The sequence below is a fragment of the Myotis brandtii genome, unplaced genomic scaffold (assembly GCF_000412655.1).
Source record: "Myotis brandtii unplaced genomic scaffold, ASM41265v1 scaffold83, whole genome shotgun sequence".
Taxonomy (NCBI): Eukaryota; Metazoa; Chordata; class Mammalia; order Chiroptera; family Vespertilionidae; genus Myotis; species Myotis brandtii.
The window spans coordinates 187,677-212,334 of NW_005371371.1; the positions used below are offsets into that span (position 1 = coordinate 187,677).

Below are 24,658 nucleotides of genomic sequence, written 5' to 3' on the forward strand. Positions count from 1 at the left end.
GCCCGCACGTGGTATTTTGTGGAAGAGCCACACTCAAGGGGCCAAAGAGCCGCATGTGGCTCGCGAGCCGTGGTTTGCCGACCACTGGTCTAAGACATGTTCTTTCAAATCATGTGAGAATAAATACTTTAATTACATGCTTCAGTTTCATGACACATTTTGCTTCAGGAACTGGTATGTCCCATCTTCAAGATGTGGTATAAAAAATTTGGATAAGACTCTTAAAGGATTTTTTTCAGGGCTTCATGTGATTATATCCATGGTCACAATGTCTTATCCCTGAATGCAGGGATTAGAGCAATTCTACTCTGGTTTCCTGTTTGACACAAATCAACCATGACCTGGCTTAAGGAAGGGAAAACCCAAGAATTTAATAAGCCCAGCTCCCAAGAGTTAAACATTTATCTTTAGAGAAACAATAACCCATAAAGTGGCACAAAAGCCAAATTAAATTACCTTGTGAATTTCTAGTGTTGTTTTTATTTGTATTGTTTATATATTTTTTAAAAAAATATTCTGAATATACACAAAAGTAGATAATTGTACAATGAACTCCATGTTCCCATCATAACACCTTCAATAATAATCAACACAAGCCCAATTTTGTATCACTGTATAGATCCTTCTTTACCCTTTGCCACCTGTCAATTTTTAAAAACTTTTACTAACTAGTGAAATTCTATGAATCCTAAATATATTTTGATGTTATCATGACATAATTGTATAAAGTAGTAATTTAAAAACTTTCATCTTAGAAATAGAAAACCTAAATAGACCAATTACTAGTAAGGAGACTGAATCAGCAATCAAAAACCTCCCAACAAATAAAAATCCAGGACCAGAAGGCTTCACTGATGAATTCTTCCAAACATTAAAAAGAAAAATTGCCCTAGCTGGTTTGGCTTAGGGGATAGAGCAGTGATGGCGAACCTTTTGAGCTCAGCGTGTCAGCATTTTGAAAAACCCTAACTTAACTCTGGTGCCGTGTCACATATAGAAATTTTTTGATATTTGCAACCATAGTAAAACAAAGACTTATATTTTTAATATTTATTTTATATATTTAAATGCCATTTAACAAAGAAAAATCAACCAAAAAAAATGAGTTCGCGTGTCACCTCTGACACACGTGTCATAGGTTCACCATCACTGGCTTATAGGGTAGAGGGCCTGCAGAGTTAGACCTCTAGGATGGTCACACTGCCTGTGACAGCCATGGGACTCATACCTTCTGCCTTCTCTTCCCAGTGCAGGGAAAGCTGTAAGCTCTAGTGAGCATAATAAAAAAATATTTTTAAAAATTAATACCTATCCTTCCCAAACTCTTCCAAAAAAAAAAAAAACAGAAGAGGAAGGAACAATTTCAAACACATTTGCAAGGCCAGCATTACCTTGATACCAAAACCAGACAGGGACACCATAAATAAAGACAGTAACAGGCCAATATCCCTGATGAACATAGATGTAAATTCTCAACAAAATATTAGCAAAACAGATTCAATAATACATTAAAATGATCATAGTCCATGACAAAGTGGAATTTATTCCAGGTATGAAAGGATGGTTCTGTACATCAATCAATGTGATACAGTACATTAACCCAATGAAGGACAAAAATTATATGATCATTTCAATAAATGCAGAAAATGCATTTGGTAAAATTTACATCCATATATATATACTAGTAAAAGCCTAAACGACCATCCGACCGTTCACTATGATGCGCACTGACCACCAGGGGGCAGGCACTAAACACAGGGGCTGCCAAGCTGTGGTGACGCACCTGGAATCAGAGAGGAGGGAGTCCAATTCTGGGGTGTGTCACCCGAGAACCGCCCTCTCGCAATCCAGGACCCCTAGGGGGATGTCAGAGAGCTGGTTTTTGCCCGATCCCCACAGGTCAGGCCGAGGGACCCCAATAGTGCACGAATCCGTGCACCAGGCCTCTAGTTTATGATAAAACTCTCAACAAAGTGGGCATAGAGGGACATGTAAAGCTGTAAGATTTTCCTAAAAGATCAGTAAAGACAAGGATGCCCATTCTCACCACTTTTATTTATTTATTTAGTTTTCAGAAAAGCAAGCAAAAATTTACTGATCACAGCAAAAATATACTTAGGTGAGTGAAACAAGGAAGGGCATGAGGAATAGGAGAGCCTAGGCTGGGCTACTTTGGCTCACTGGGAAGTCAAAGATTAGAGAGCCTTTGAGACAGGTTCAAGGGGTTAGCCCCTGCCCACTGCTCCCCTGGCTGCAAGACTCGGGGCCCCTTAGAAGTTAGGGGATATGTGCCTGTGGGGGAAGAGGTGAAAGGGAGTGGCATGGGCGTGCTCACTGGAGGGAGAGAACTCTCAACACTTTTATACAACACTAGAGACCCAATGCACGAAATTCGTGCAAGGGCCTTGGCCCTGGCCCCCGCCGAGGGCTTCTGTTGCTTCTACCTCGGCCCCCATCCCCTACAGCTTTGTCTGGAAGGACATCTGGTCTAATTAGCACATTACGCTTTTATTATTATAGATAATAGTGGAAGTCTTTGCCACAGCAATTAGGCAAGAAGAAGAAATAAAAGGCATCCAAATAGAAAAGAAAGAAAATTGTCACTATTGGCAAATAAGATACCATGTAAAAACCTAAAGATTTCACCAAAAAAAAAGTTAGAATAAATTAATCCAGTACAGTCACAGGACACAAAATCAATACACAAAAATCTGTGGCTATATTCTAATAATAAACTATCAGAAAGAGAACTTAAGAAAACAACCCTATTTACAATTATATAAAAAACAATACAAAGTATAGAAATAAACTGAACAAGCAGTGAAAGATCTGTACACTAAAAACTATTAGATACTGATAAAAGAAACTGAGAGGACACAATGGAAAGATAGTCTATGCTCATGAATTGGAAGAATTAATACTTTTAAAATGTCAATACTACCTAAAGCAATCTATAGGTTCAGTGTAATCCTTATCAAAATTCCAATGGCATAGTCACAGAACTAGAACAAATAATACTAAAATTAGTATGCAACCACAAAAGATCCCGAATAGCCAAAGCAATCTTGAGGAAGAACAACAAAGGGAGATGTATCATGCTCCCTCGTTTCAAAATATACTACAAACCTACAGTAATCAAAACAATATGGTATTGGAACAGAAACACACACACAGGACAATGGAACAGAATTGAGAGCACAGAAATAAACCACATATACAGACAATTTATGACAAAGGAGCCATGAATATACAATACTGGAGAAAGGACAGAATCTTCATTAAGGAATTAAAACACAAGTTACAAACTGGGAAAAATGTTTGCCAACCATATGTCTGATAAAGGAGGACTCATATACAGAGAGTGCATTTATATTGAAAAAAACCTGTTTCATCTCAAAATATGTTCTTTTGAGATCCCATCCAATTTAATCCTATTTTAATACTAATCAGAGAATGCAAAGATAGTGATTAATAGTATCTCATGTTAAATATTATCTGGAGATTGATAAAGGTATCATCATAATACAGAGGCATCCTATACAACAAACTTCAATCCAATTTCTGAGCAGAAATTACAAGTAATCAAGTCAGAGGTTCAAGGTTTATTTCTATAAACTATAGATCTGGGACTGTTAGAACAGGAAATGCAGACTAGGCTAAATCTTTGTCCCTTTTTTCTTTTTCTAACTTATCTTTATTATTGAAAGTATATAGATGTCCCCTTCCCCATCCTCGTTTACCCACTCCGCCCTCTCCAGCCCCTCCCCAGGCCTTCACAGCACTATTGTCTGTCCATGGGTTATGTAAGTTCTTTGTTTAATCTCTTCCTGCCCGACCCCTCCTTCCCTCTGAAATACTTCAGTCTGCTCCATGCTTCTATGTCTCTAGATCTATTTTGTTCATCAGTTTATTAAGTTCATTTGATTCCACATATAAGTGGGATCATGTGATACTTGTCGTTCTCTGACTGGCTTATTTCACTTAGCATATTACTCTCCACATCCCTCCATGCTGTCTCAAAGGGTAAGAGATCTTTCTTACAGCTGCATATATTCCATTGTGTAAATGTACCACAGCTTTTTTAACCACTCATCTACTGATGGGCACTTGGGATGTTTCCAGATCTTAGCTATTGTAAATAATGCTGCCATGAACATAAGGTTGCAGATATTCTTTCTGATTGGTTTCAGGCTTCTTAGGATATATTCCTAGAAGTGGAATTACTGGGTCAAATGGCAGTTCCATTTTTAATTTTTTGAGGGAACTCTACACCATTTTCCATAGTGGTTGTACCAGTCTACATTCCCACTAACAGTGTACTACAGTTCCTTTTTCCTCCACATCCTTGCCAGCACTTATTATTTGTTGATTTATTGATGGTAGCCATTCTGGCAGGTATAAGGTGGTACCTCATTGTCATTCTCATTTGCATCTCTCTTATAATTAGGGATGTTGAGCATTTTTTCATATGTCGCTTGGACATTTGTATGTCCTCTTTGGAGAAGCATCTATTCAGGTCCTCTCTCCAGTATTTTTTTTAAATATATTTTTATTGATTTCAGAGAGGAAGGGAGAGGGAGAGAAAGAAACATCAATGATGAGAGAGAATCATTGATTGGCTGCCTCCTGCACACACCCTACTGGGGATCGAGCCCACAACCCGGGCATGTGCCCTTGACTGGAATCAAACCTGGGACCCTTCAAGTCCACAGGCCGACGTTCTATCCACTGAGCCAAACTGCCTAGGGCAGTGGTCGGCAAACTGCGGCTCGCGAGCCACATGTGGCTCTTTGGCCCCTTGAGTGTGGCTCTTTCACAAAATACCATGTGCGAGCACGCATGTACAGTGCGATTGAAACTTCGTGGCCCATGCGCAGAAGTTGGTATTTTGTGGAAGAGCCACACTCAAGGGGCCAAAGAGCCACATGTGGCTCGCAAGCCGCAGTTTGCCGACCACTGGCTAGGGCTCTCCAGTTTTTAATTGGGTTGTTTGTCTTCATGATATTGTACTTAGAAAACTCTAAAGACTCCACCAAAAAAATTACTAGATTAATAAACGAATTCTGCAATGCAGCAGGATACAAAATTAACACCTAGAAATCAATGGCACTTTTATACACCAATAATGATCTCTTAGAAAGAGAAAAAAGAAAAAAAAATCCATTTACCACTACAACAAAAAAGTTAAGATACTTAGGAATAAACTTAACCAAGGAGGTAAAAGACCTGTACTCAGAAAACTACAGGATGTTGGAAAAAGAGACAGAAGATATAAACAAGTGGAAAAATATACCGTGTTCACGGGTTGGTAAAATTAACCATCATTAAAATGTACATACTACCTAAAGCAACCTATAGATTCAATGCAGGCCCTATTAAAATACCAATGGCAAATGTCACAGATCTAGAATAAATACTCCAAAAATTCATATGGAACCAAAAAGACCCCAAATAGCCACAGCAATCTTGAGAAAGAAGAAAAAAGTTGGAGGGAATCACAATACTGGATATCAAACTATACTACAAAGCCACTGTACTCAAAACAGCTTGGTATTGACACAAGAACAGGCAGGCATATAGATCAATGGAAGAGAACAGAGACCCCAGAAATTGACCCAAACTATTATGCTCAATTAATATTTGACAAAGGAGGCAAGATTATACAATGGAGTAAAGACAGTCTCTTCAATAAATGGTGTTGGGAAAATTGGACAGGTACATGCAAAAAAATGAAACTAGATCACCATCTTACACCATATACAAGAATAAGCTCAAAATGGATAAAAGACTTAAATATAAGTGTGAAACCATAAAAATCCTAGAAAAAAACATAGGCAGCAAAATATCAGACATCTCACGTAGCAGAATTTTCACAGATACATCCTTAGTGCAAGAGAACAAAGGAAAAAAATAAACAAATGGAACTATATTAAACTAAAAAGCTTCTGCACAGTAAAAGAAACCAGCATCAAAATGAAAAGGTAACCTACTGTATGGGAGAACATATTTGCCAATGATACATCGGATAAGGGGTTAATTTCCAAAATATATAAAGTACTCATACAACTCAACAAAAGGAAGACAAACAACCCAATTAAAAAATGGGCAGAGGACCTTTTTCTTTGTGAAGACAAACCTCATTTCTTACAGAATTACTACTACATTCTCCCTATGGAAATACCATGTACTGTATACATACAGATATGTGTATATACAAAAAAAAAATATAACACACGTGTATATATAGTTTTTTGAAAATGTGTCCCCTAATAAGGTGTGATACAAACTCTTCCCCTAGCATGAAGAGCTTGGAAAAAAAAAGTATTTTTAATTCTCATCCGAGGATTTTAGAGGGAGAGGGAGAGAACATCAATTTGAGAGAAACATCGAATGGTTGCTTCTCAGAGTGAACCCGCAACCTGGGTATATGCCCTGACTAGGTATCGAACCTGCCACTCTTCAGTGTACCGGATGATGCTCCAATCAACTGAGCCACACCAGCCAGAGCAGGAGCTTTAATATTTTGAGAAAAAATTTTGCTTGAGTTATGCCTTACTTTCACATATTAAAAAAATGTATAGAAACATGTTTCTCTACCGATTAGTTCTGCGGGCTTATTTGGCCTCTTGTTGATAAACGTTTCAAAGGATTCCTTCATCAAGTTGATGAACTTCTCATTCCTCTGAAAGCATACTTCTATCACATGGTCCACTCTGTCCTTAAAATCCAGCAGGTCCTGAACCATATCTTTATCTTTTTCAGGATTGATAACAATCGTTGTCCCAAAAGTCTACAAAAACAAACACACACCAAGTCATCAACAGGTTTATGATACCACATATTATTTTCTCCTGCTATTAAACAATCATGACAGTGGAAAAATTTCATAAATTCAGTCTGCATTCTAAAAATTAAGTGAATACTATAGTTCCCCCCTTATCTTTGGGGGACATGTTCCAAGATCCAAGTAGATATCTGAAACCATGGAGAGTACCAAACCATATATATTGTGCACGTGTGTGTACACACACACACACACACACACACACGAACCATATATATTGTGCACGTGTGTGTGTGTACACACACACACACACACACACACACACACACACACACACACACACACACACAGTTTTTTCCTATACATACATACAATTTAAGGCTTCTCTTTGGCATTATCTGATTGCCAGTATCACTACTCTTGCACTTTGGGCCATTATTAAGTAAAATAAGGGTTATCTAAACCCCAAGCACTGTGTACTAAGTGACCAATGGGTGGATAGTATATACTGGGTGGATATGCTGAACAAAGGGATGACTCATATACCAAGTGGGACAGGCTGAGATTTCACCATGCTACTCAGAATGGCTCACAATTTAATACTTATGAATTGCTTATTTCTGAAATTTTCCATTTAATGTTTTTGGAACACAAGTGACTACAGGTAACTGAAACCACAAAGAGTGTTACAATTCTGCTTCTGGAAGAATTTATAAATCCCTGGAACATTTTCTACTGTTTTTTTGAAGAACTTTTTACATATGAATTCTTCAAATAGATATTAATTCCCATCAACACATCCATTTGGACTTCGTGGCTATAGTTTTCTTTCTCCTTCACTTCTAATTATAAACAGCATGGTTTTTAGCCTGTATTTTAAATCAAAAATGCTATATTAAAATAAATATTACTAAAATTCTATGTGTGACAATAATAGTTAGCTGTTTGAGGACATAAACTACCAGTTTGAAGAGGTGTTGAATATAATTAATCAATGTAATACATATTTTTGAAAAACTAGTCTTGCCTGGGCGCAGTGGCTCAGGTGGTTGAGTGTCATCCTGTGCACCGAAAGGTTGCTGGGTCGATTCCTGATCAGGGCACATACCTGATCCCCAGTTAGGGCACATATAAAAAGCAACCAATTGATGTTTCTCTCTCTCTCTCTCTCTACATATCCTCGGCTGAGGATTAAAAGAAAAAAAGAAAAAAAATGGTCTTAAGTATACACTACACATCATTTATGCAGGTCAAGGCAGACTATTGGCGAAAAGGTAGAAATACATTAGCATAAATACCTTCTGGAAAGGAACACTATAACACTATGACCACCAGGGGTGGGAGGGACTTAATTTTCACTCTACCCTTTGTACTGACTGCATTTAAAAATAATGTACACACACTGCCAAGATCAGCTTTATTTTGATAACGACACTGTGCTGAATGTAACTTCCTATTTTGTCCTTATCTTATGGACACTCAGGAACGGTGGTCACATCACTGATTTTTTACTACCCAAACTAAAAATTGCAAAGGTTTCCTGTTCCCTGAGGACTACATGTTGGCAAAATCCTAAATCTCTATTAATTAGCCTTTCCTTAACATAAAGTTTCATTGCCAATCCAGCTTAAGTCAGTCATGAGTTTTAGCTCAATATCGTTGTATAGAATCTTGAGGTGGTGGTGCGCATGTGTGTACAAGCTTTCAACATGCAAAATAGTAAGTAACTCCAGGCCTGATATTCCAAAAAGCAGTATGAAAGCTTTATCTTTTTATCTCATTGAAATATTCCTTGTGATAGAGATTCTCACGCAGTAGAAATACGACATTGTCTATTTTCCTCTGATGATAACATTTGGCAAAACAATGGGGCAGCATCACTACCAGGATGTTAGTATTGATACAATCTACCCATCTTATCCAGATTGTCCCAGTTTTAACTGAAACTAACTTTTGTATGGATTTAGTTTTTATCACCTGTGCAGATCTGTGTACCCTTCACCACTGTCAAGATACCACAAGGAATCCTTCTGTTGCCTTTTTTATAACCATACATGTACATAACTGTTGGGGGCCAGATGTAAGCTGGCAAGGTCCTTGCACCTGAAGGGGCTAGCAAGGCTGGGACCCTTACCCACACAGTTTTCCCAGACTTGTTTGGATGGCGATTATCAGTAGAATGAGAACAGCCTTTCATGGCTTACCAAGAAGTCTGTAACTATTTACTGAGATATGCTGTACTGAGAACTTGTCCTTCTGCTGTGTCTCTCCCTTAGAGATTAAGAGGAACAAAGAATACATTCCTCTTGACAGACCTCCTATTCAGTGTGTTGTGTATAAATAGGATTGTGTGGCTAATAAACTTGCTTCAGTTCCTCGAGAGCTGTAGTCCTCCCGATCCCGCTTTCCTGTCTTTCTTTCTTTTCTCAATTCCCACCTCCCTGCCTCAGCCCGGCTCAACCTGTCAGGTTGGCCCTGACACATAACGCATGCTACAGAAACATGAAAGTAATGTTTAAATAATAAATCCTAGATTGCTAGGAAATAAAGTAGCACACACATCAACCTACCAAAATGTGCACTAGTTCTCACTATGCAAAGGTATGTTTAAAAAGCAGATTCACAAAAATGACTACTGTAGAATGAAATGTATGTAGTTATGCTGATGACAAATAGCCAAACAGCCTTTCAAGTCATGTTTATACCAGGATGCTGTTTATCACTGTTTGTGTTATCTTAAGTTTGCACTGCCCCAGCCAGAGTGGCTCAGTGGTTGAGTATCAACCCATGAACCACGAGGTCACTGGTTGATTCTCGGTCAGGGCACATGTCCAGGTTGCAGGCTAGATCCCTGGTGGAGGGCATATAGGAGGCAGCCAATCGATGATGTTTCTCTCTCACTGATGTTTCTATCTCTCTATCCCTCTCCCTTCCTCTCTCTAAAAACCAATAAAAAGATATTTTTAAAAAGTTTGCACAAGTGATCTGGAAAGAAATGGAAGACTACTATTTACCTGATCACCTGCTATGAAAAAACAAAGGTACCTCCAAACAGTCCAGTTCACTTTGCCCAGGGTATTGCAGTATCCTAAAGATGGGCCACCCACCCCTTGTACAAAGCACAGTTGGTATTACTATCAAGTCAAACCCCACAAACCTTGATGTACTCGCTCCAGTGCTGAAGCAGGATCTGCTGCCCACCCTTCACTCGGCTAAACAGCTGGTACATCTGAGTGAGGTCAGGCACTCTGTTCTCATCAAGTAAGTGATCAAGTCCTGAGATCACACAGTAAATGTTAGCATATCACATCAGTAAGTCAATGCGAATAATACTTCAACCAGAAAATAGTATGCACCACAAAAAAAGTTAACATGTAATAAAAAAAATTAGGGAATATTGCTTATTTCTACACAGGCAAGTTGTTCTGGTGCAATATCTGATAAATCCTATTAAGTGAATCTCATTTTTCTAACCATGGTGGGAGATGTATTCTTTATTTCTTCATGTCACTAAGCAGGGGTGGGAACTTTTTTTCTGTCAAGGGCCATTTGGGTATTTATAACATCATTTGCAGCCCATACAAATTTATCAACTTAAAAATTAGCTTGCTATATTTGGTCAAACATTTAATGAACTCACCCATAATGCCTTGAGAGGGCTAGATCAAAGGATTTCTCGGACCTTATAGGACTTGTGGGCCAGATGTTCCCCACTCTTGCACTAAAGCCTTCTTAATTCACTAAAGTAGCAATAATCTGAAAATGCTCACACCAACTATTTGACCTGGGAGGTTCGTGATTCCAAGTTCCTTCTGATTTAATCCACCAGTCCAAAAGTATATTGTCAAAGAATATGCTATCAAATGTAATCTTTTAGATGATTAATTTTATCCATAGATATAATACACTGTGAGAGAAAACCATTTATTATTGATTAAACACGGCATTTTAAAAGTTCTTCTTTCCTGTTTTAGGTATTTAGATTTTATAAAACCACACCACCATCGGAACTTTCACAGATTTCCTAAATATCGGCTTTATGATAACAATGGAGAGGCAGCTAAGTTAGAAAAGCAGCGAGCTAGTCATGTTACTTCACAAAGTCTCAGATTCTTCTATAAATGGGCACAATGTCCACCCGCTGAAGGTGGTTTACAGATGCACACAATGCACTGTGGGTAAAAGTACAGATCCTCACTAAGGGCTCTCATGTTTATTTCTCTAAATTACGTTTCAATCTACTAATGCAGTAACTTTATAACTGTACTGAAACACTAAATAATGTCTTCAAGAATTCAAAAATTACAGCTATTTTTTCAATGCCTCTAATTAAATTTAGATTAAGCGCCTATATATAAAATTCATAATTTTCTTGAAACAATGTATGCAAATTTCTACTATTTACTTGAATCCCTTTTTCTCTTACAAAATGACTCATTAAAAAACACACACCTAGTATGAATTCTGAATGCATTTGTATTAGGTAGACCATTAAGTTGAGGCCTCATTCATGAGCAAGTATACCAGCTTTATAGTTTTCAGTGAGGTATACATAGAAAGACATCCAGACTTACACCCTGCCTCTCAATTTAGGAGCTGTGACTTGAGGCACGATGTTCAAGCTGTTGTTAGCCTCAGTTTTCTTACTTGTAAAATGGGGGTAATGATTTCACTGGGTTGTTCAAAGACCAGAAGATATTTATATGAAGTACAATGGATGCTCAACAATGCAATTCTCTCTTCTTCTGGCATTATATTGTGGTTTCACTTGGAAGTCCCACTTTGACTATCTAGCAAAGTAGAATCCAAACCAGAATATATTTGGGTGCTATTTAGGACCTCCCCAAAGTTAAACTTTAAGGTTTTCAATACCTTGAAACATTCTGTAGTTCCAAAATGACTTTCAAATGGTAACATTAAATACTTAAGAGTTATAAGAAGTAACAATAAGTACTAGAGTATTATAAATAGTCTCACTGTTGCTGCAAAGCATCAACATTTGAATTACTCTTTAACAAAGCTTTAGGATCACAAGGGGAATGTAAAATTAGCAATATAATGTGTTCTATTTTCTGTTTGCTTATTTTTCCAGGATAATCAGGGTAGAAAAGTGTACTCTGGCTTATGCTGACCACACATCTGGCAGTTTATCTGACACTCAGCTGCTTGAAGGGCATGGGAAGAAGTCCATGAAAATCTAACAGCCTGTCCAGTGATGTACATCTACACCCGCAGCAGCATTCCGAGCATCACCTGTATGTCAGGTACAATACAGAGGCACATGGACCATGAGCACTGCACAAGTACCCAGCTGCAAACTACCTGTTGTCTAGAGGAATCTCTAGGAAGCTTTCAGCCTGGACAGTATTTGATTTGACTTCAGCATAAGCTGTAGTTCTACCACATGCCTTTCAATATTTTTCTTAACTAATTTTCTCAAGGGCTAATATCTTCATTATTTTTAATGATTTTTAGAGACTGTCTTATAACAAATGTCCTTACATTGCTACTTATAATGTTTCACTTACTTTCTTAATGCATTAAGGACTATCATTCAATTTAATTGATACAAGAGTTAGGAAAATTTACCTTTCTGCAGAATTGCTGTTAAATGTTCTCCTAATAGCTGTTTCTCCACACAAGCAATCAGTGGTTTTCTATAACAGGCAAAAAGAGAATGTTTCAGAAATAAGGTTAAAGGAGAGACTTTGGTTAACTGTAAGACTGGGAGTTTACAGCTTACACAGATACTCTATGGAGCCAATCAGAAACCAAAGGGTCACAGAACAAGCACTCTGCTCACACGTGGACAGTCACCACTGCTGTTAATACAGAGTCTGAAGTATTTCTGAAAACAATTTACTTAAGAACATAAATAGATCAATAGATGCTGGGAGAAGGGGACACCAGTAGATAGGCAAGTGTGCCGTGCCTTACAATAAAAGTGGCCCCACACTTGGCTGGCAATCGGTACTCATGCTGTAGTCATTTTTTGAATTTAAGTTTTGCCTTCCATTATGCACATTACTTCTTGGATTGCTGCTGTTATTCTGCCCTCTTCTTCAACTCCAATTACTTCTCCAGGTTGCATAAAACCCTGTTTTCTACTGTTACAGCTATGTCTCTCTGTCCCCACTCTGTCTGCTTTCTTCCATAACCATTTATCAAAATCCAACTTAAGGAAGAGCTTTCATGAAGTCCAAGTTGCGTGTCACACAGACCAGAATATTTGAAAATCTGGAAATTCAGCAGGTGTGACTGCCATAATTATAGGGACACAAACAATCATTCTTTCTGGGTTCATTATCCACAGTTCATTAAAAAAAAAAAAAATCAGAGTATCTGTTTTATTCTGAGCTTATTAATTATGGCCATCTTCCCAAACCTTAATTTTATAAGGAACTTTTCAATGTATCATCTTAATTAAACCTCAGAGAACCCTAGAAAAAGGCACTGCAGACATTCTGGCCTCCATCCCACAGATGAGAAGACAAGAGTTCAGAGATGGTGTGACCTGCCCAGGGAGTGGTGAAGCTGAGAGTTGAGTTCAGCGAGTCGTCAGCACCTTTTCCAGTCTGCCTCCAGGAAAAGGAACAGTGACCCACGTGAGGGGAGGTAGAGGGCAGAGAGTAAATATGCCATAAAATCCATCCATTTAAAGTGTACAGTTCAACAGTTGTTAATATATTTACAGAGTCATATAACTGTCACTATGATCTAATTTTAGAACATTATCATCATCCTAAAAGAAACTTCATACCCATCAGCACTTCCATTCTCTCTATCCACCCTCCCTGTCTCCTAATTAGAGGCAGACAGTAATTTCTACAGATTTTCCTATCCTGAACCTTTCCTATAAATGAGATCGCACAACATGACTTGTCTGGCTCTTTCACTTAGCAAAGTATTTTTATGGTTCATCCATGTTGTAGCATGTGTCAGTACTCCATTCTTTTTTTAATGCTAATATTCTATTATATGTTTACCCATTCATCAGTTAATGTGTTGTTTCCACTTTTTTACTATTATAAATAAAATAATAGTAAAAAACTATTATTTTATAATAATGGCTCAGTGGTTGAACCAGGAGGTCACAGTTCAATTCCTGGTCAGGACAAATGCCTGAGTTGCGGGCTCGATCCCCTGTAGGGGGTGTGCAGGAGGCAGCTTATCAGTGATTCTCATCATTGATGTTTCTATCTCTCTCTCCCTCCCTCTCTGAAATCAATAAAAATATATGATAAACAAACAAAAAAAATAATGCTGCATGGACATTTGTGTACAAGTTTTGTGTGGATGCGTTTTCATTTCTCTATATATTTTGGAGAACTGGTGTATTGGAGAAACATATGGTAACTGTTTAACATTTTGAGGAAATACCAAATTGTTTTCCACAGTGGTTGCCCCGTTTTACATTCCTACCAATTATGCATGAGGGTTCTAATTTCTCCACACCCTCACCAATGCTTTTGACTGCTTGCCTTTTTGTATTACAGACATCCTGGTGGGTACTAAGTGGTACTGCATTGTGATACAAAGATATAAATAGTATCTTTGTAGACTCATTCAGTACTATCTGGGAGTTATTTTTGCTCTTAGCACATTTTATATTATTTGTGATTACTCAGTACTTGTAAGATAAATTAACTGCTTTGTTTATGTAGTGTCAGATCTTGCCAGTGGTCAAGGAAGGATAAAAGTCTTTGTTGAGTATCTTGCTACAAACCTTAATAATAAGCAAGTTAATTATTAAAAAACCAGCCAGGAAAAGGTTTCACCTATGATCGAATTGCAAAAACTAAATAAATGAATAGTACTTACTGTGTACTGTGGTCTAAATACGTGATTACTCGGTCTCCTTCTTCCTCTAAACGTTTACTTACATGGTTAAGATATTCTGGAACCTTCCAAACAAAATATTTAAACACATCAGTAACAAAAAGATTCTTGATTTTACTGAAGAAACTGGAATATTGTTTTCCTTACAAATTTTTATTTAAAAGCAGAATATTTCAAGCCAAATATTAACACAGATTAATGGGGGTGGGGTGGTAAAGTGGGAAGTGTATGCAGGGCAGGTGGGATACACAGAAGTTTCCTTAAACTCAATTGTGGAGATGAAACTTAACCTCTAGAAGCAGGGCTAAGGCAGGACTGCATTGTTGTGCCCTGTTCACAGTGCAGTCCTGTGGTTGATGCCATAGGGCCCTCCATGCCTGGGGCCCCACAGACAGGTGAGCAGCAGCACCTGGGGGCTGATGTCATATGTACCATCCCCCATCACTGAGGCCCCATAAACAGGTAAGCAGAAGCACCGGGGTCAGAGGTTATAGAGCCTAATGACATCCCCTGGCCCACATACAAAGTGTCAGCAAAAACTATTCAACAGACTGGTTGTCATTTGTGGACACTAAACAGCATGGTTGCAGAAGATCTCAAAATGCACATCAGTTCCAGGGACACAGGGTCTCCCTGCTGTCATATGACAGCACAAGAAAGGCCCACAACACAGGTCTGTGGGGTTCTGATCTAGTGGCAGCAGCCAGGTCTGGTATTTGACGCGAAACTCCCTCTTTAAAACTAGGACGAAGAAACCAATGGCCGGTTTCATCCTGCACAGTAACAAGTAACATTTGGGTGACGGTCCCCAGGGGCTTCCTCCAGGACTGTGCTGTAACACCTGCAAAACTGGCTGTCAAGCTTTTTTGGGTTCATATCACTATGTCTTTCATATGTTTTTTGGGGTAATTTTTTCATGTGGTTCACATAAATTTTTTTCATGTGTTAGATTTCATATTTAAGATTTACCTCTTGCTTCAACTTGAGTTCCTTTATATACTTCCTTCAGAAGCTATCTTACTGGCTTTTTTAAATTATTATTGTCATTTGGAAGGAGGGCAAAAATGTTTCCACAGGAAATTAAATCCTTACTATAATAAGAATGAAGCTCATTACTGGAAATTTCAGCTAGATTATAGATTTCAAAAAAATTTCAATAAAATGTTTGCATGTGTAAAAAGACAAACATTTAGAAATTACACTTAGATGCACATCTATAAAAATGAAATAAGGCAATTCAGAAACATTTTGTTGTCTCACCTCTCTTTCTTGCATTAACCTTTGGCCTTCTGCAGCATATAAACAATTAGTTTCTTCCAAAAATTTCAGTTCAAATGAATCTTTATATACCTAAGAAATGAGCAGAGTTATTGACCAATTACAGTAAACAAAACTACCTTTTGAAGTGTTGATGTACCCCAAATTTTGAGGGTGCAAGGCCACAGTGACCTGCACTAATTCCTTCACTGAAGTGTCTCAGGCCAGCTCAGCTGCCTCCTATGTAGCTGACCCCAGAGGCATAGCTGACTTCTGCTTAGCTGACCTTGGGTCAGCTGATTCCTGGCTGGCTGACCTCTACTCAGCTGACGGGGTCAGCCTAGACCACTTTTACTGCTCTCCTCTGAGTGCCACCAGGCCCTTGTCCTTTATCTAGGGAGTAATGGGTCCATGTTGTAGCGGGTCTTTCCTATTGTGGCTCTTGGTGTGATGTTAGCCCGAGTCATTCTCCTTCTAGTGGTTAAAAAATAAAGCTCCCATATTTTCAATAAATACTTCTGTGATTTCATTTTTTGCACTTAAATCTTTGATATGTCCATTTATTTTGGTGTAAGTAGTTAGGCAGGGATCCAGTTTTTTTCTTATACACTGAAAAGTTACTGGTAAATTTAGAACAATAAGATATTTACCTGAAGATCAGAGAGCATACTCAGCAGACTTCGCAATAAGCTTCGGTCAACAGCTTCACCATTTCTTTCTTGTTCAATCAATAGCAGAATTCCATCAATAGTTTTACTCTGAACCATTTTATCACTAATAATATGGTTTCTAAATAGTTCTAATCCCATATCCCTGAACAAACAATAAAAAAGTAAACTATATTTTAGTTTCACTTTATAGAAATTTTAGGTGAAGCTCTAGCTACATTATATCATCCAAAGTCTGTTCATTTGCTAATTCTCTAAATCCAGGTGTCAAGATTTTTTAATTTTCATTTTGGGCCAGTCTAACTGTGCCTTGTATTTCCTTCTTTATCAAGGCTGTTATGTTTTCCTGGAGGGGGTCAGGCAACTGTTACATGAGGAATGTTGAGGCATTACTAGGTCAGGCATGTCATTGAAAGTATCTTGCAAAAACCTGCTATCCTCAGCCCGCAATTCACACCATTCTTCCTGGGCATGATCAGAGATGCTCAAGGCTTTAGGAACCTACCCTGCTCCACTGCCCTCATCAGCCCCTCCATGTCCTTTCCTTTTCCATCTCTGTTCCCTCTACAGAGCTTGTCATCCAACTGTTCCTCCCTGACACTTGGTTCTCTCCTTTATTTGGCCCTTTCAATGGGAGAACTGACATTAAAATATGACTTTAAGAGTCCATCATACTTCTTCAGCTCACTGCCTGAGGAATTTAGGAGGAAATTAGCTGTCAGCTACTATCCACAAAAACCATGTGATAACAAAAGGACTCTATGCTTTGCCAAAACACCTCCTCAAATCCCCTAGGTGCCAAATACAGAGGGGGCCAAAGTTCAGATCCCTGAGCCCAGCCAGGTCTCCTGAATGGGCAGCTCAGGGGCAGTGGTGGTGGTGAGTAGTACTAATGGTGAGTAGTGGTGGTGGTGGTGGTGGTGACGGTGCTGAGTAGAGAGTAGTGAGCAGTGGTGGTGATGGTGTGGCAGCAGCGGTACTAATGGTGAGTGGTAACAGCGACAAGCACTACATATGCTGGTGGGCGTGCGTTCTAGGGAGCCCTGTCTGTGTTGGAGAACCTTCTCCTCCTTCACTGTGTTCCATAATCATAATGGCCCTGTCCTGTTCCCTGGAGGAGCTGCAGATCAGTCTTCCGTGAATTTCAAAGACAGAGCAGTAAAGCCCAGTGGGCAGCATGTGGGCTCAAGCCAGTCACATGGGCTTGAATCTGCCCTCCCCTCCCCAACCCTCCCCCGATGCTTGCTGTGACTCTGAGGCAAGGAACTTAACCTTTCTGTGCCTGTCCTTCCTTAACACTAAATGGAGATCACGTGAATTGTGGTACATCTGGCCAGGCAGGTACCCAGTGCATAGGAAGTTATCTGTCCGCTAGAATCTTCTTCCTTAAATCTAAATCTGTTTAAGGCTTCAGGAGCAGCCCACCAACAACTGTCAGGGTATCTTATCAGCTTCATCTCTCTGATTCTCACACGTTCTGGGCATGCTGCTGTCCTGTCATCAGAATGGACTTCTTTTCTCTATTGCCTCTTTAGCTATCTAACCACTCCTGCTCATTCTGCAGAGACTGGGCCCAGGCATGCCGCTTCTCTCTTGTCTTTCCCAGTGAGTCTCTCCCACACCTCACCGTGATTCTTGTACTGTACTATCGTGCTCAGTTTTTCTGCCTGTTGCAGTGGACTGAGTGTGGTATAGTATACTTTATACTATAAGCAACGTTCATAGCCTATGTTATAAACTACATTTATAAATTAAGAGTTCAGGCTAGGTAACCTGACAACCCAGGTATAGCAAGTTATTTGAACTCTGTGCTTCAGTTTCTCCACATATAACATGGAGACAATAAGAGTCACTCTTTACAGAACTGTTCTAAGGATTAAGTGAATTAGTAGATGTTGAAGCACTTAGAACAGGGCTTTGTACAGAATAGAAGCTATGCAATTTGCTGTTATCAGTTTTACCATCCTTATCATTTCTCTGAATAAAGGCTATCTCTTCTGTGCAGTGTCTGCTTTATTGCAGACATGCGTGGATATCTAGCATGAGAAATGTAGGAGTCAGAGGAACAAAGGGGGAAAGTGGTATTAAGGAAGGGGAGAGTTTCAATAGTGTCTAAAGCTATACAGATGTCAGGTTATCCTATATAATGAAAGCCTAATATGCAAATCGACCTAATGGAGGAATGACTGGTCACATGACTAGCACTGACCACCAGGGGGCAGATGCTCAATGCAGGAGCAGCCCCCTGGTGGTCAGTGCGCTCCCACAGGGGGAGCACCACTCAGCCAGAAGCTGGGCTCATGGCTGGCGAGTGCAGCGGCAGTGGCGGGAGCCACTCCCGCCTTCGCTGTAGGCGGGCAGTAAGGAGCAAGGGGTCATGGACTGCTAGAGCCCAGGACTGTAAGAGGAATGTCCAACTGCCGGCTTAGGCCAGATCTACAGGAGGATTGAGCCTAAGCTGGCGGGTGGACATCCCCCGAGGGGTCCCTGACTGCAAGAGGACACCGGCTGGGCTGAGGGACCCACCCCCCACGCCCTCCCCTGCAAGTGCATGAATCTCATGCACCGGGCTTCTAGTATAAAAGAAAGAGGAAAAAAAGTGACTATGGGATCTGGTAACCAAGAGATCACTGACGTCTAAGGCAAGAGCAGTTTCCATGTGGTGAAAGGAGAAACCACATTGTTTAGGGTTAGGGTGAAAAGATGGTGAGAAGTTGGAAAAGAAAGCAATTTTTTAAAAAGAACTCAGGTTTAAAGGTAATGAGAAAGTACATCACTTCTCAATGGGAGAAGGAACTTCTGCATCAACAAAGGAAGAATCCAAGGATGGGATTAAGGGCAGGCTTTTGTTAATGTCAGTTAGGGCTTCTTGGAGGCAACTCTGGGGAGACTTAGGGCAGGTGGGCAGAGAGGTGAAACACATTAGCAGAGGCTGTGGAAGTCAGTGACTAGAGACAATATTTATACCATCTTTGAAAGATGATGTGTGATGAACAGACTGAAATGACAGACCTCAATATCCTGAATAAAACTAGGCCCCTGTGCCCTTGGATAGTCGGTAAGATGGAGGTTTTGGTGTTTTGGGGTGTGTGTGTGTGTTTGGGGGGGGGGGGGGAAAAGCTCATAACTTCGCCTGCAGTTGTAGTCTTTCTCAAGGTTTCACCAGACCACTGGAAAGAGCCATGCCAAGTCAAACGCCAGCCATCAAAGAGAGTATAACTGAGTTCTTCTCCCTCACAGCAGAGGTGAGATGTGTGTGAACACTGGCTCCAGAGATCCTGAAGTCTATAGCTGTTACAGAAACGTGGCTTCATACAGTACTTCCATGCTTGCCTGATGCCTCTGCTGGGACATTCAGTGCAAGCTGGGGGACGTGCTAGAATTTGCTCCCCTAACTCGGCCTGCCTCATCTTCACCCCGTCACCTTCACTGGTGATGGAGATGCTCTAGGCCAGTGGTCGGTAAACTCATTAGTCAACAGAGCCAAATATCAACAGTACAACGATTGAAATTTCTTTTGAGAGCCAAATTTTTTAAACTTAAACTATATAGGTAGGTACATTGTTATTAACGTAATTAGGGTACTCCTAAGGCTTAGGAAGAGCCAAACTCAAGGGGCAAAAGAGCCACATGTGGCTCTCGAGCCACAGTTTGCTGACCACAGCTCTAGGCTAACATCTACCTGGGCCTAGATGTATGCACTAGTGATTTAGGCTGACATAAAGGACCACAGACAGATGACTACATATGCCAACAAATTAACCAGCACAAGACAAGTCAAACGTGTGGTTTCAGTCACAGCAGCAGATACAGCTATACTGACTAGAACACTCACCAGATGGAAGGAAGCATGGAATTCTGAAGTACGTAAGTGCGATCCAAAAACAGGAAAATACTTCTGATCATGATCTGGAAATTAGAAAAGAACTTAATTTATTTATGTATCTTACTAACAAAATATTTAAGATTAGGCCATTTGTACTATCATTATGCTAGGTACCTCAAATCTAATAACTGTTTCTTGATGAAAGATGTTTTCCACCAATACCCTTAGGATTTATTTCCCCCCTCTATGTTTGTTTTTCATCGCCTTTATCCAGAAAATCTGATTGCAAGGATTTAAAGCATTTAGTCTAAAGGATACCTTTGAAATTTGATTTCCTAACTTATGTGATAAATCTCATTAGACTGGGGAGATGCTCTAAACTTTCTAAACAATTAGTTCTTGTTACATTAGAATGAGGCTCTTGGCCAGTGTATGTATTGGACTGTACTCTGCAAGCAGAGCGAGGATGCAGCTGCTCCCTTTGCCGTGCTAGCATGCATGCTGTAACCCTGTAATTCTCCCATCACGGAACTTACCAGACTATTGTAGAGGTTCACTTACACATGTAAGCAAAACCTTTCCAACAGACTTTTATCTATTTCTACCATCTACCAGGTGCCTGGCCCAGAACAGACACACATTCATTATCCCCTACTTACTTCATTTAGGAAACAAAAGAATTCAACCTAGTTAGGAAAACTATTGATACTATCTTTTCTCTCACTTACATAATAAACAGCCTGGTCACACTAAAAACTCATATACATAAAATCAAATCAGAATCAATACATCTACAAAATCTAAGATTTTGGATGTTTAGTTATAGTAAAGTTCTGGAATTCAGACTTATCGGTCATAAGCTGGGATTAAGGAGAAAATTATGAGCTATCATCTGTCAGGTTGGGCTGAAGGCCAAGTTAACAGCCAGCCCTGTTCTGGAAGAACAGAGTTCACCTTCTCCGATTTTCTCTCCTCTGTTATCCAACTATGTTGGAGCTGGAGAGCAGCATTTGAACCCAAAGAGAATCTTGAACAGAACTTCCCTATCTCAGCTCACATTCTGGCCCTTCTACCTTAGTTAGGTGAGGGAAGATGGATGAGACTGGTGCTTTGATGAAAAAAAAGGAAAAAGAAAAAAAGACACAACAACAACAAAAGATAGCTGGATTAAAAGAGGACACATACTCCCAGCTACTAAAATGTCTAACTAAACCAGAGGCAGACAAAGACCAAAGAGGAAACGAGATCTGACATAAAAAGCAGTACTGATGAAGAGTCAGGGAGAGTGCACCATATATAAAACTAGCATTAATAGAAAAGTCAATATGCTTACCATTTGTCTGCAGTGATCTTGCCAGCATGTGTTAATCTTCTTTAAAAACAAAACACTATCTAGTGAGTCTGTGCAGACCTGCTAAGGAAAACTTTAGAAATCTTGGGCAATTTATTGCAATTTTAACTTCAGCTCTCTTCACCACAGAATACTACATACATCAGTTAATAATTAAAATACTACCAGAGCAGAAGTTCAAAAACCATAAACGCAGTTTTTCTAATTTCCACATCTCATAACTTAGCTGTCATTATCCCTGACTACACTCCCCCGTTTTTCATTTTTCACTGCCCCTCCTTTCCGGTTTCCCTTCCTGCTGGCAGCACTTTACTGCCTTATTACTTTCAGAGCCCTGCCAGCTGAAGCGAACCACCAAGTCAGAGGCTTCCTGGGCCTGGGTGACGGAACCAAAGGCCCTACCCCACAAAGGGCAGAACATGACCTAATCCTGTACCTGAGCTCCTGGAGACCCTGTCCCAGTGGGGAGGAAGCAGGTCTATTATTAATAGCACTGAGGGATTGGCAGCCGCAGGGAAATTGCTGAGGTTTAACTTTAACCTCTAGTCTCAATGAAAACTGACAAGTCACATTCGCACACCAAAGTAGGAACACTCTCAGCTTGACTCCTGGAGTACGTTTTTAAAGAGACACTCAAAATGCTGTTCATAGAGGGGGGGGGGACCTGAATGCTGGTCCCTACAGCAAACCATGGCTAAGTGCCTTGAGCACGGCCTTCACAGGTTTTTGCAAAGACCAAGAGTTATAAATGTCTGCATACTGCTTGATAGTTTACAAAGCACTTTTCATACTTGTGCTCATTTAATATTCTAACAGATGAACAAAAACAGCTTGTTGAAGTGGAAGGACACAGGTTTCCTGGGCATCAGTCCAGCTCTACACTTCTCAGCTCTATGACACTGGACAAATGATGAACTTCCCTAGGCCTTAGTGCCTCCATGTGGAGAACACACTCCTGAGAGCTATTGTGAGGTTACACATAAAATTCTTAGCATGTAGTGAGGAGAAAAAACATACCAGCTAGGGTGTGACATGTAAAATCAGATAGTCGTTGGAAGTCTTCAGCGGGTGAAGGCCTGACAGCGGGAGGGGTAGCCAGCAGAGGATAGGACACCAGCCAGGACGTTAGGAAGGGGACAGGTGATCTGGAGAGCAGTGGATGGACTGACGGGCATATCTGAATCCTTGTCACACCCGTAAGGGTAGCTGACCACAACCACAGTGGTCCTGGCCAAATCTTAATTTCTCTTGAGGCTTTGCCAATACATTAAAAATAGTCAGTCATAGCAAAGACCTAATATTTCAATGGTTAACAAGTCATCCTGGAAGAACTCTGTTTTCAGACTGTCTGAACACACACACACACACACACACACACTGAATCAGTCACAAGCACATTTAGACAGGTGCCACCATGGAGACCCAGCAGCTCTGGCACCCAGTGCTGGACAGGAGGCACTTGCCCTGTGGTCGACACCCTGGCAGGTTTCCACAGGCTGCCAGTCAGACAATCTGCAAGGCTGCACAGGGATAAACCCACACCAGCCAACCTGACACCACTGGTTGGCTCAGGTGCTGCAACTAAGCAAGGCACAGCTCTATCTGGTGCAGGGTTTCGTTAGGATAGGAAAGTCCAATGTGAGGGGTTCCTTAAACAAAAGATACTTTTCTTTAAAGAGCTGGGTAAAATCAATATACATCTTTAATAACTTTTTGCCATTTCCTGTGGAAAAAGTATGAAATGTAGGCTAATACCACACAGTGAGGCATCTATTGAGCTCCACTCTTCTAAATATCCAAACCAATTCCAGACCTGAAGCTATAACAGTAGCCACAAAGCTGTGCATGATTACTCTCAGGATTTAAGACATACAGGCATGCTGAGGTTTGTCAACAGTTTATTCTTCAGATAGGTTCTCCAACAGCCATCCTTTTTATCTTTTCAAAGAAGAGCCAGTCCTAGTTGAAGAATCAATATGGTCTACTATGGGTGAGTTAGGCAAGTCTTCAAATAACAACAAAAAAATCCAGTGGCAAAATGCTCATAATATACCAAGGAAAAAACTCTATGTATCTGCAATTACAGTGATCTAAAACAACAAAGACAGTAGTTACACTGGAGAAGAGAAGTGACAGGTCCTATTTTTGCCCACATTTTCTAAACCAGGTATCCAGCTTTTCTAATCCCAGCAGAGAGTGACACCTGAGTTGTCCTTGCAGCAGGGGACAAAGCAGGAGATAATGGTCCCGCATCACAGACCAGCAGTGGTTACTTACCACCCGACACCCCTCACCTAAATTAGGTCCCCTTGTCATAATCGCTAAGAATAACATTATCTTTCATAATAATTACCCAAGTTCACATTCTACAATATTTAATTACTGCCTCCCTCATTAGTCTACAAAGCCCATGGCAGCAGGAGCTATGTCATGTTCACCTCTGAATCCTAGCACTAATCTGGGGCCACTCACATGCCATGTGGTCTTGGGCCTTCTGGCTTATGAGGGTACCTGTAACTTGGAGTGCTGTGCAAATGTTTGAAGCTTAGTCTACTACCCGCAAATGCTCCATGAATGCTCACTGCACACCAGTCCAGTGAGTATAAGCTGAAGGTCTTTATATAAAGAAGCTCAAAGCCTACTGTCATCAGCACAGATTATAGATAGGTTTACAGGTAATGGTGCAGCTTCATGATTTCCCTAACAGCAAAGACTTCATTTCCTTATGCATTCTTCTGTTCTGAGGACTATACTGTTTTTGTGTGTGACTGTTCACTGATGCCACATGCTAATTAGCATTTCTGTGACTAAGAAAATCTGCACAGCTGTACAACTGAATCAGGGGAAGGAAAAAGTGACTTCTGTCTATAGTTATTTACAGATTTAGATTCTGAGGACAGTTTGCTATTTTATTTTATTTACTTATTAATATA

The 24,658-nt window shown here is 40.0% G+C and overlaps 1 protein-coding gene and 2 long non-coding RNA genes across 6 annotated transcripts in view; all 3 read right to left on the bottom strand.

Moving 5' to 3' along the window:
• Nucleotides 1–24,658, bottom strand: part of LOC106724452 — a 59,614-nt gene that overhangs the window by 17,682 nt on the left and 17,274 nt on the right. The window lies entirely within an intron of this gene.
• The window catches only part of CUL4A (cullin 4A), a 58,410-nt gene that overhangs the window by 17,178 nt on the left and 16,574 nt on the right, over nucleotides 1–24,658 (bottom strand). For 3 of the 4 annotated variants that reach the window (XM_014531935.1, XM_014531933.1, XM_014531934.1), the window contains exons 3-10: nucleotides 21,708–21,777; nucleotides 20,384–20,457; nucleotides 16,531–16,693; nucleotides 15,884–15,973; nucleotides 14,606–14,688; nucleotides 12,374–12,441; nucleotides 9,942–10,060; nucleotides 6,598–6,790 (exon numbers count right to left, since the gene is read on the bottom strand). In XM_014531935.1, the coding sequence (XP_014387421.1) occupies nucleotides 6,598–6,790; nucleotides 9,942–10,060; nucleotides 12,374–12,441; nucleotides 14,606–14,688; nucleotides 15,884–15,973; nucleotides 16,531–16,693; nucleotides 20,384–20,457; nucleotides 21,708–21,710 (793 nt within the window). In that variant the 5' untranslated portion in view covers nucleotides 21,711–21,777. The remainder of the gene's footprint in view (nucleotides 1–6,597; nucleotides 6,791–9,941; nucleotides 10,061–12,373; nucleotides 12,442–14,605; nucleotides 14,689–15,883; nucleotides 15,974–16,530; nucleotides 16,694–20,383; nucleotides 20,458–21,707; nucleotides 21,778–24,658) is intronic. The other variant, XM_014531936.1, reaches the window with a different exon arrangement.
• LOC106724454 lies at nucleotides 12,636–13,724 on the bottom strand. Its single transcript, XR_001360255.1, has 2 exons — nucleotides 13,350–13,724; nucleotides 12,636–13,253 (listed from the first exon to the last, which is right to left on the bottom strand). It is a non-coding gene; the product is annotated as an uncharacterized LOC106724454 (long non-coding RNA).